The following is a 12,755-nucleotide window of genomic DNA, read 5'->3' as shown; positions in this document are numbered from 1 at the left end:
ATTTACACTAGTACCAGTTTACAGTATATGTAGAGTAGTACCAGTATACAGTATATTTAAAGTAGTACCAGTATACAGTATTTTTACACTAGTACTTGTATACAGTATATTTTGAATGGTATCAGTACACATTGTATTCAGACTAGTACATTATAACCCCCCAAATCCTAATTCAATCACTATTAGCTAGACTACATAATGACATATAATATGGTAAGATAGTGGTATTGATGTGGTGTGTGTGTGTGCCTGCTGGGTGATTTTGTGTGTGTGTGTGTGTGTGTGTGCTGTGTGTCTGTGCCTGCTGGGTGATTGTGTGCGTGTGTGTGTGTGTGTGTGCGCGCGCGCGCGTGTGTGTGTGTGTGTGTGTGTGTGTGTGTGTGTGTGTGTGTGTGTGTGTGTGTCTGTCTGTTTCTGTGTCTGTGTCTGTGTCTGTGTGTCTGTGCATGCTGTGTGTCTGTGTGAATATATAGCTGTGACCTTGAAGCAACAAAAATGGGACGTTGTAGATAAACCTGTCTCCTCCTCCTCCTACATTTCCTCTCTATCTCATCCCTCCACACTTCCCTAACCCTCTCTCTATCACCCATTCACCTGTCTCTTCAATATTTCCTCCCTCCGTCCTATACCCCACCCTTCTTTATTCAATTCTAGAATAGAATTTCTAGATTGTTTAGTTTGGTTTGTTATCTATTTGTTGTAGAGATCTGATAGTAGAAATGCCACTCTTTTCTGCCATTTTGCCATGGCAAAAGATTTATCGTGTCCTACCAGGTGTATGTGCTGTATAACCTTAAAGACTGTGTGTGTGTGGCTAGTAAGCTAGAGAGAGTGAGTGTCTGTTTGTGTATTTGCAGATGTAGGATCTTATTTTTGAGAAAACATTTCCTGCAGCTACATAAAATGTGATTTATAATGTGGATTATATATATATATTTATTTTTTTAAATTAAATTGGAAAATTAAAACTCAAACACACTACATTGGTACAATAGAATGTACTATTCATGAGAGAAACATCTTAATATTGACTTGCATATTTGCGTCATTTATGTACAAAGTTGGCTGGATGTCCTTTGGGTGGTGGACCATTCATCACACACACGACAAGCGGTTGAGCGCGACAAACTCTGACATAAATAATGGGTTTCATAGCTTTCACCTGGATTCACCTGGTCAGTCTATCTCATGGAAACAGCAGGTGTTCTGAATGTAATTCCAGCACCTAACAGCATTTAAAAAAATCCCCACAATCCCTCTCCCAAACAACCTCTAACATGCTTCTTCCAGCCAGATATGAGCTAGTGATGGATTTGTGTGGCAGTAAAGTGTGTGTGTGTGTGTGTGTGTGTGTGTGTGTGTGTGTGTGTGTGTGTGTGTGTGTGTGTGTGTGTGTGTGTGTACCTCTATGTCGGGTCTGGCCAGCAGCAGTGAGAAGTTGATGCTGTCCTCTCTGGTCAAAATGGCCACCGCCTCTTCTCTGTTCTGGATATCAATACCATTTATCTAGTGGGAAACAGGAAGACATTATAGACTGTTCTGGATGTCAATACCATTTATCTACTGGGGTACCAGTACTGAGTCAATTATAACTTGGCTATATACACGGGGTACCAGTACTGAGTCAATGATAACACGGCTATATACCTGGGGTACCAGTACTGAGTCAATGTGCAGGGGTACGAGGTAATAACATGGCTATATACCTGGGTACCAGTACTGAGTCAATGATAACATGGCTATATACCTGGGTACCAGTATTGAGTCAACGATAACATGGCTATATACCTGGGGTACCAGTACTTAGTCAATGATAACATGGCTATATACCTGGGTACCAGTATTGAGTCAACGATAACATGGCTATATACCTGGGGTACAAGTACTGAGTCAATGTGCAGGGGTACGAGGTAATAACTTGGCTACATACCTGGGGTACCAGTACTGAGTCAATGTGCAGGGGTACAAGGTAATAACATGGCTATATACCTGGGTACCAGTACTGAGTCAATGTGCAGGGGTACGAGATAATAACATGGCTATATACCTGGGGTACCAGTACTGAGTCAATGTGCAGGGGTACGAGATAATAACATGGCTATATACCTGGGGTACCAGTACTGAATCCATGTGCAGGGGTACGAGGTAATAACATGGCTATATACCTGGGTACCAGTACTGAGTCAATGATAACATGGCTATATACCTGGGGTACAAGTACTGAGTCAATGTGCAGGGGTACGAGGTAATAACTTGGCTACATACCTGGGGTACCAGTACTGAGTCAATGTGCAGGGGTACAAGGTAATAACATGGCTATATATCTAGGCTACCAGTACTGAGTCAATGTGCAGGGGTACGACATAATAACATGGCTATAAACCTGGGGTACCAGTACTGAATCCATGTGCAGGGGTACGAGGTAATTGAGGTAGATATGTAAAAATGCACTATGTACAAAAGTATGTGGACACCCCTTGAAATGAGTGGATTGTGCTATTTCAGCCACATCTGTTGCTGACATTTGTATAACATCTAGGACACAGATATGCCCTCTCCACAGACAAACATTGGCAGTAGAATGGCCTTACTGAAGAGCTCAGTGACATTCAATGTGGCACCGTCACAGGATGCCACCTTTCCAACAAGTCAGTTCATCCAATTTCTGCCCTGCTAGAGCTGCCCCGATCAACAGTAAGTGCTGTTATTGGTGGGGCCTCCCGGGTGGCGCAGGGGTTGTGCATTGTGTTAAGAAGCAGTGCGGTTAGGTTGGGTTGTGTTTCGGAGGACGCATGGCTCTCGACCTTGGCCTCTCCCGAGTCCGTACGGGAGTTGCAGCGATGAGACAAGACTGTAACTACCAATTGGAAAACACGGAATTGGGGAGAAAAAAGGGGTAAAAATATGTACATAAAAAATACAATATATATATATAGAAAATATACAACATGTGCTGTTATTGTTAAGTGGAAACATCTAGGAGCAACAACGGCTCAGCCGCAAGGTGGTAGGCCACACAAGCTCACAGAACGGGACCGCCAAGTGCTAAAGCACGTAGTGCGTAAAAATCGTGTGTCCTCGTTTGCAACACTCACTACTGAGTTCAAAACTACCCCTGGAAGCAATGACAGCACAAGAACTGTTCATCAGGAGCTTCATGATATGGGTTTCCATGGCCGAGCAGCCACACACAAGCTTAAGATCACCGTGCAATGCCAAGCACCGGCTGGAGTGGTGTAAATCCTGCCACTACTGGACTCTGGAACAGTAGAAACATGTTCTCTGGATGAATCACACTTCGGTTTGGAGGATGCCAGGAAAACTGAAGTCTAACAAAACAGCATCCACAATCTTTTCATCATCAGTTCCTCTCAGTCAATCATCAGTCATTTTTGTAAGTGCTGTGCTTGTTGAATGGCCTTCTCTATAAGAGTGCTGAAAGTCTGTTGTCAATTTGTTAATAACAGTAAAATAGCATTGTATCTGGTCAAACACTATTTTTCCAAAAGTTTACTAAGGTTTAAACCAGTAATTGGGGCTTTATTATTCTTGAGTAGCGAAATTACTTTTGCTTCCCTCCAGGCCTGAGGGCACACACTTTCTGGTAGGCTTGTTTTGAATATATGTCAAATAGGTGTGGGAATATCGGCCTCTTTCATCCTCAGTAATTTTCCATCCAAGTTGTCAGACCCCGGTGGTTTGTCCTTGTTGATAGACAACAATATTTTTTCACCTCTTCCACACTCACTTTATGGAATTCAAAATTGCAATGCTTGTCTTTCATCATTTGGTCAGATATACTTGGATGTGTAGTGTCAGCGTTTGTGGCTGGCATTTCATGCTTAAAGTTTCCTAATCCTGCCAATGAAAAAATCATTAATGTAATTGGCAATATCAGTGGGTTTGTGATGAATAAGCCCTCTAATTCAAAAAAATGATGGAGCCGAGTTTGCCTTTATGCCCCACATTTAACTCAAGGTATTGTAAATCTTTTTTACATAAATCATTACTCGCACCTGGCATCAATAATTACTCGCCCATGGCATCAATCATTACTCGTACCTGGCATCAATCATTACTCGCACCTGGCATCAATCATTACTCGCACCTGGCATCAATCATTACTCGCACCTGGCATCAATCATTACTCGCACCTGGCATCAATCATTACTCGCACCTGGCATCAATCATTACTCGCACCTGGCATCAATCATTACTCGCACCTGGCATCAATCATTACTCGCACCTGCTCCTCATGATGAGGCACACCTGGATTCCATTTCCTCTCTCATTACCTCCCCTATACAGTATCTACCACTCTCTTAGGTTTATTCTCTAGGCAGTATTGAGGTTGTTTCATGTCCGTACGCTACTCTTGTTTCGGTCCATGTTTCTTTTATTATTAAACTCACACCCTGCACTTGCTTCCTGACTCTAAGCATCTACGTTACACCAGACTTATGTTATTTATTTTGTCTCATCCCTCTCAATTTTACCATTCCTCATCAATCCACAGGGATTAAACCGTTTTTTTCTTAACCTTAAAACCACTTAAGGATTAGCCCCCTTTTTTTTTTCTTCAATTTTCGCCTAGAATGACATACCCAAATCTAACTGCCTGTAGCTCAGGCCCTGAAGCAAGGATATATCATGACACAAGGTGAGACCCAGATGCAGACACAGGAGGCAGATGGTTGGAGTATTACAATATTTAGTCATCAAAAGGAATAGGGAAGAGAATACTCGTGGACAGGCAAAAAGGTCAAAACCAGTTCGGAGTCCAGGAGGTACAGAGTGGCAGACAGAATGGTCAGGCAGGCGGGGACAAAGTCCAGAAACAGGCAAAGGTTGAAACCAGTTCGGAGTCCAGGAGGTACAGAGTGGCAGACAGAATGGTCAGGCAGGCGGGGAAAAAGTCCAGAAACAGGCAAAGGTCAAAACCGGGAGGACAAGAAAAGGGAACGTAAAACAAAATGTGGGAAAAGTCAAGGGATATGAATACTTTCCGGATGCTCTGTATATAAATACATGAAGTAAATATGAATAAAGGGACCAGTGTTCAATGACTAGGGACAGCAGTCTCTAAGGACAAATCAAATCACATTTTATTGGTCACATATACATGGTTAGCAGATGTTAAATGCGAGTGTATTGAAATGCTTGTGCTTCTAGTTCCGACCGTGCAGTAATATCTAACAATGTAATCTATCAATTTCACAACAACTACCTTATACGCACAAGTGCAAAGGAATGAATAAGAATGTGTACATATCAATACATGGATGAGTGATGGCTGTGCGACATAGACAAGATGCAGTAGGTAGTATAGAGTACAGTATATACATATGAGATGAGTAATGTAGGGTATGTAAACATTATATAAAGTGACATTGTTTAAAGTGGCTAGTGATACATTTATTACATCCAATGTTTAATTATTAAAGTGGCTAGAGGTTTGAGTCAGTATGTTGGCAGCAGCCACTCAATGTTAGTGACGGCTGTTTAACAGTCTGATGGCCTTGAGATAGAAGCTGTTTTTCAGTCTCTCAGTCCCAGCTTTGATGCACCTGTACTGACCTCGCCTTCTGGATGGTAGTGGGGTGAACAGGCAGTGACTCGGTGGTTGATGTCCTTGATGATTTTTTTGGCCTTCCTGTGACATCGGGTGGTGTAGGTGTCCTGGAGGGCAGGTAGTTTGCCCCCGGTGATGCGTTGTGCAGACCTCACTACCCTCTGGAGAGCATTACGGTTGTGGGTGGAGCAGTTGCCGTACCAGGCGGTATACAGCCCGACAGGATGCTCTCGATTGTGCATCTGTAAAGGTTTGTGAGTGTTTTCAGTGACAAGACAAATTGCTTGAGTGTGAGGTTATTTTCCTGACACCACACTCCGAGGGCCCTCACCTTCTCCCTGTAGGCTGTCTTGATGATTGAGTTGGAGGCGTGCATGGCCACGCAGTCATGGGTGAACAGGGAGTACAGGAGAGGGCTGAGAATGCACCCTTGTGGGGCCCCAGTGTTGAGGATCAGCATGGTGGAGATGTTCTTTCCTACCCTCACCACCTGGGGGCGCCCAACAGAAAGTCCAGAAACCCATTACACAGGGCGGGGTCGAGACCCAGGGTCTCGAGCTTAATGACGAGTTTGGAGGGTACTATGGTGTTAAATGCTGAGCTGTAGTTGATGAACAGCATTCTCACATAGGTATTCCTCTTGTCCAGATGGGTTAATAAGGCAGTGTGCAGTGTGGTTGTGATTGCGTCGTCTGTGGACCTATTGGTGAGGTAAGCAAATTGGAGTGGGCCTAGGGTGTCAGGTAGGGTGGAGGTGATATGGTCCTTGACTAGTCTCTCAAAGCACTTCATGATGACGGAAGTGAGTGCTACGGGGCAATAGTCGTTTAGCTCAGTTACCTTAGCTTTCTAGGGAACAGGAGCAATGGTGGCCCTCTTGAAGCATGTGGAAACAGCAGACTGGATATGTCCGTAAACACACCAGCCAGCTGGTCTGCGCCTGCTCTGAGGACACGTCTGGGCCGGCAGCCTTGCGAGGGTTAACACATGTAAATATTATACTCACGTTGGCTGAGGTGGAGGAGAACACGCAGGTTGGTAGCGGGCCGTGTCAGTGGCACTGTATTGTCCTCAAAGCGAGCAAAGAAGTTTTTTAGTTTGTCTGGGAGCAAGACGTCGGTGTCCGCGACGGGGCTGGTTTTCTTTTTGCATTCCGTGATTGACTGTAGACACTGCCACATACGTCTCATGTCTGAGCCGTTGAATTGCGATTCTACTTTGTCTCTATACTGACGCTTAGCTTGTTTAATTGCCTTGTGGAGGGAATAGATACACTGTTTTTATTCAGTCATGTTTCCAATCGCCTTTTCGTGATTAAAAGCAGTGGTTCGCACTTTCAGTTTTGTGCGAATGCTGCCATCAATCCAAGGTTTTTGGAAGGTTGTAATAGTCACCGTGGGTACATCATCACTGATGCACTTGCTAATAAACTCGCTCAACGAATCAGCGTATTCATCAATGTTATTGTCTGAGGCTATCCAGAAATATCCCAGTCCATGTGATCGAATTAATCTTGAAGCGTGGAATCAGATTGGTCGGACCAGCGTTGAACAGACCTGAGCATGGGCGTTTCCTGTTTTAGTTTCTGTCTATAGGCTGGGAGCAACAAAATGGAGTGGTCATATTTCCCGAGAGGAGGGCGAGGGAGGGCTTTGTATGCGTCACAGAACTTTGAGCAGCAGTGTTCCAGAATGCTGCCAGCCCGGGTCGCGCATTCGATATGCTGAAAAGATTTAGGGAGCCTTGTCTCGGGTGAGCCATGTTTCCGTGAAACAAAGAACGCTACAGTCTCTGATGTCTCTCTGGAAGGCTACCCTTTGCACGGATTTCGTCTACCTTGTCGAGAGACTGGACATTGGCAAGTAGTATACTCGAGAGCGGGTAGAGCACCGGGTGGTTTGGAACAAGAAACCAACATCCGTACCCATGGTGATATGGAGCAGTAATTGGCCATTATTTTCAACTCCCTGACAGGCAGCTCATAGAGACTTTTATTGTGTTGAGTAAAAGTTGCGTCATCCTTCGTTCCTTCTCCTCTATTTTTAGGCAGAACTGTCAGCCTGTCACTGGGGCACTCTCTCACCACCCAGTAACAGTACAGAAAGTGGCTAAAGCTCGACTAGAGATTGGAAGTGAAGTGAATTGGCCTACTTTGTCGGGTGGGTGGCGTGTGTGTGTGTTGGCCTACCTGCAGAATTCTGTCTCCCTCACGGATACGTCCGTTCTTTGCTGCTATACTGTTGGGATTGACCTGAAGAGAAGAGATGAGTTATGGGCCAATGTAGTACACTAGTGTCAAGGATTAGTACCAGATCTTTGTTTTTCTATATTTTAATTGGTCTTGGTCTCAACATGGTCTTGGTCGTGGTCTCAACATGGTCTTGGTCGTGGTCTCAACATGGTCTTAACATGGTCTTGGTCTCAACATGGTCTTAACATGGTCTTGGTCTCAACATGGTCTTGGTCTCAACATGGTCTTGGTCTTAACACTGTCTTGGTCTCATCATGGTCTTGGTCTCAACATGGTATTTGTCTTAACATGGTCTTGGTCTCATCATGGTCTCAACATGGTCTTGGTCTCAACATGGTCTTGGTCTCAACATGGTCTTAATCTCAACATGGTCTTGGTCTCAACATGGTCTTGGTCGTGGTCTCAACATGGTCTTAACATGGTCTTGGTCTCAACATGGTCTTGATCTTGGTCTAATCATGGTCTTAACATGGTCTTGGTCTCAACATGGTCTTGGTCTCAACATGGTCTTGGTCTCAACATGGTCTTAACATGGTCTTGGTCTCAACATGGTCTTGGTCTTAACACGGTCTTGGTCTCATCATGGTCTTGGTCTCAACATGGTCTGGTCTCAACATGGTATTGGTCTCATCGGGGTCTTAACATGTTCTTGGTCTCAACATGGTCTTGGTCTCAACATGGTCTTACAATGGTATTGGTCTCAACATGGTCTTGGTTTCATCATGGTCTTAACATGGTCTTGGTCTCATCATGGTCTCAACATGGTCTTGGTCTCAACATGGTCTTGGTCTCAACATGGTCTTGGTCTCATCATGGTCTTAACATGGTCTTTGTCTCAACATGGTCTTGGTCCCAACATGGTCTTGGTCTCAACATGGTCTTCATACACTGGGTCTCTAAAGGTCTCTAATCTCTGGTTAATACATACGCTACTGGCCTTTTTTCTCACCTCTCCTACATATATTCCCAGGTCCTCCTCATCATCTGTACAGTAACACACTGTCAACCCCAGCTTGTCCTGTTGACTGGACTTATACAGCTCCACCTCCTATAGAGAAGGAGGGAGAGAGAGACAGGAAGAGAGAGGAAGAGGAGTGAGAAAGAGAGAGATGAAGGAAAAGATGGAAAAGGAGAGGGGGGAGAAAATAGGAGAGAGAGTAAGAGAGAGAAGGAGGGAGAGAGAGAGAGAGAGAGAGAGAAGTAAGGAGAGAGAGAAGGAGAGAGAGAAAGAGAAGAGGGAGAGAGAGTACGAAAGAGAAGGAGGGGGAGAGAGCGTATGAGAGAGAATAAGGGAGAGAGAGAGAGTAAGAGAGAGAGAGGGAGAGAGAGAGTAATAGAGAGAAGGAGAGAGAGAGAGAGTAATAGAGAGTAAGAGAGAGCGAGAGAGAGGGAGAGAGAGAGAGTAATAGAGAGGAGGGAGGAAGAGGGAGGGAGAGAGCAAAAAAAACAACATTTGTTTGCGATTCTCACAAATGACTGCAAGTGTCATACTGTGCTGTACAGTATACACCCTAGAGTACAAAGACCAATGTTGCTGAAAAACAGAAATTCGGCCAACATTCATCTTAATAAGCATTCTTCACAAACTGCCGTAGTATTTCTAGCTCTGGGTGCAACAAGCCTACTGAATCTAAAATTTCATTCAAAGTCATTTCCATTTCATTGGATTTCAGCCCATTTGGATCAATTCCATTTCATTTGCATTCATGCCCTAACAAAAAAATCTTAGATACTGTATCTGCCAGTTCCATTACAAATTCTATTGCGCTTCTCTTGGTGTTTCCATCTAATTTGTAAGTGAGAGACAGATGGAGGAGGCAGCCAGCCTCTTGACACGTTACACTGCACCTATTCAGTGTACAATCATTGTATTTTATTTGTTGTTGTTGACTAAATCAAGTGGCAGAGCAGAGATTTAATCAATGAAGGCTGTGAGTTCACACAGTCTTATTGGAAGGAGTAGGACCTTGTATTATAGTAAGCTGCCCTGTGGGTGCTTCACAACCGGCCTTGGATTGGGAGTCCCATAGGGCGGCGCAAAATTGTCCCAGCGTTATCCGGGTTAGGGTTTTGCCCGGGGGTAGGCCGTCATTGTAAAATAAGAATTTGTTCTTAACCGACTTGCCTAGTTAAATAAAGAATAATAAACTAAATTAAAATAGTACTTTAGAATGTGGTACATTTTAAAGGGATACTTCAAGAGTTTTGGCAATGAAGTCCTTTATCTACTTCCTTAAAGAGTCAGATGAACTTGTGGACACCATTTTCATGTCTCTGCATGCGGTTTGAAGGAAGATGCTAAGTAGCGTTAGCGCAATTGATTATTAGCGTTAAAGCAATGCCTTGATGTCTCATGGGAACAGCTAGCATGCTAGTTGTTCCTGTAGACTTCCAGTCAATGCGCTAACACCAATTAGCAGAAACTAACCTCTGACTTCCGTCATAGAGACGTAAAAAATGGTCATCCACGAATGAATCTGACTCTGGAGAAGTAGATAGAGAGCAGTGCCAAAATTCCTTTACAGTGGAGGTCCACACCTCGAGGTCTGGAGATCTACAGTACTGGGTGTGCAGGCTTTCATTCCATCCCTGCAGTAACACACTTGATTCAGCTAAGTATGATCCAGAGTGGTCCTAATCGTGATCGTTGATTATATGAGCCAGGTGTGTTAGTGATAGGCAGGGACAGAAATTAAGCTGTTTCGTTACAATGGCTTCTCCATCTGTAGTCTTCTTTTTGAACAGCATAAGATAACTGCTTCTGTTACATCTAGAGCATGATCGTGAGAAGCTAGAGCACGATCGTGAGAAGCTAGAGCACGATCGTGAGAAGCTAGAGCACGATCGTGAGAAGCTAGAGCACGATCGTGAGAAGCTAGAGCATGATCGTCTAAAGTATGATAAATAATTGTCATTTAAACAGGATATGGAGTGTGCAAAAATCAAGTTGCAACAAGAGCGGATAGAGTTTGGTTAGAGAAGGAATGTTCTCAGGGGAAAGTTTGCTCTGGGAAGGTGACCCAGATTTACCTAGGGGTCGCTCCTCTTTCGGTCGTGTCCCGGACACATTTGATATTTTTGGAAACGTATGGTTGTTGCCAAAATTGAATGAGAAGGACCCGGAGACGATCTTGATGCTGACGCGTTCTCTCGTGTACCCTGTTCCTGAATGTCTACATGAATGTCTGAATGTCTAAATCGCTCCTGTCTGTTCCCGCCTGGTTTCGTTTTCTTCTTTCCTCTTAAAAGTTACTTCCCATGCGCAAACATTGCTGAGGTCTGGGGAGGACGAGTTTGGCTGGGGCAAGTGGAAGTGTGAACACGTACCCCCCTCATAAATTTGGGACGCAGGCTGGGTCGATTTGGGACGCAGACTGGGTCAATTTGTTTGTGTGGGGGGGGGGGGGGGGGGCCTTAGGCAGCCTGCTTTGCCACCATTGGTTGTGGGTAGTTGTCTGTTCGTGGCCTGTATAGCCCTAGTCAGCTTCACGTTAGTTTAAGTTGTTTCTTGTTTTGTTGGCGACATTTATAATAAAGAAAAATGTAGGCTTACTACGCTGCACCTTGGTCCATACGACGATCGTGACACAGAGCACAGTTTGACATACTGTAGGTTTATCTAAACAGTAGAGTTTCACTTAGGTTTATCTAAACAGTAGAGTATCATTTAGGTTTATCTAAACAGTAAAGTTGTATATAGTTAAATCTAAACAGTAGAGTTGTATTTAGGTTAACTAAACAGTGTTTTATATAGGTTTATCTAAACAGTAGAGTTTCATTTAGGTTTATCTAAACAGTAGAGTTGTATATAGTTAAATCTAAACAGTAGAGTTGTATTTAGGTTAACTAAACAGTGTTTTATATAGGTTTATCTAAACAGTAGAGTATCATTTAGGTTTATCTAAACAGTAGAGTATCATTTAGGTTTATCTAAACAGTAGAGTATCATTTAGGTTTATCTAAACAGTAGAGTATCATTTAGGTTTATCTAAACAGTAGAGTTTTATCTAGGTTTATCTAAACGGTAAAGTTGTATATAGCTAAATCTAAATCTAAACAGTAGAGATTTATTTAGGTTTATCTAAACAGTAAAGTTGTATATAGCTAAATCTAAATCTAAACAGTAGAGTTTCATTTAGGTTTATCTAAACAGTAGAGTTGTATATAGTTAAATCTAAACAGTAGAGATTTATTTAGGTTTATCTAAACAGTAGAGTATCATTTAGGTTTATCTAAACAGTAAAGTTGTATATAGCTAAATCTAAATCTAAACAGTAGAGTTTCATTTAGGTTTATCTAAACAGTAGAGTTGTATATAGTTAAATCTAAACAGTAGAGTTTTATCTAGGTTTATCTAAACGGTAAAGTTGTATATAGTTAAATCTAAATCTAAACAGTAGAGTTTTATTTAGGTTTATCTAAACAGTAGAGTTTTATACAGGTTTATCTAAACAGTAGAGTTTTATACAGGTTTATCTAAACAGTAGAGTTTTATACAGGTTTATCTAAACAGTAGAGTATCATTTAGGTTTATCTAAACAGTAAAGTTGTATATAGTTAAATCTAAATCTAAACAGTAGAGATTTATTCAGGTTTATCTAAACAGTAGAGTATCATTTAGGTTTATCTAAACGGTAAAGTTGTATATAGTTAAATCTAAACAGTAGAGATTTATTTAGGTTTATCTAAACGGTAGAGTATCATTTAGGTTTATCTAAACGGTAAAGTTGTATATAGTTAAATCTAAACAGTAGAGATTTATTTAGGTTTATCTAAACGGTAGAGTATCATTTAGGTTTATCTAAACGGTAAAGTTGTATATAGTTAAATCTAAACAGTAGAGTTTCATTTAGGTTTATCTAAACAGTAGAGTTGTATATAGTTAAATCTAAATCTAAACAGTAGAGGTTTTATATACTTATATGAACGGTA

At 42.4% G+C, this 12,755-nt stretch overlaps 1 protein-coding gene across 1 annotated transcript in view; it reads right to left on the bottom strand.

The window, feature by feature from the left end:
* Nucleotides 1-12,755, bottom strand: part of LOC110532851 (PDZ domain-containing protein 4-like) — a 68,801-nt gene that overhangs the window by 10,192 nt on the left and 45,854 nt on the right. Inside the window, exons 5-7 of the mRNA XM_036989040.1 lie at nt 8,773-8,871; nt 7,761-7,823; nt 1,405-1,506 (exon numbers count right to left, since the gene is read on the bottom strand). Of these exons, the coding sequence (XP_036844935.1) occupies nt 1,405-1,506; nt 7,761-7,823; nt 8,773-8,871 (264 nt within the window). The remainder of the gene's footprint in view (nt 1-1,404; nt 1,507-7,760; nt 7,824-8,772; nt 8,872-12,755) is intronic.

The sequence above is a fragment of the Oncorhynchus mykiss genome, chromosome 9 (genome assembly GCF_013265735.2).
Source record: "Oncorhynchus mykiss isolate Arlee chromosome 9, USDA_OmykA_1.1, whole genome shotgun sequence".
Taxonomy (NCBI): Eukaryota; Metazoa; Chordata; class Actinopteri; order Salmoniformes; family Salmonidae; genus Oncorhynchus; species Oncorhynchus mykiss.
Note: the sequence above shows the minus strand (reverse complement) of the source record. Positions and strands in the feature narration are given on the sequence as shown.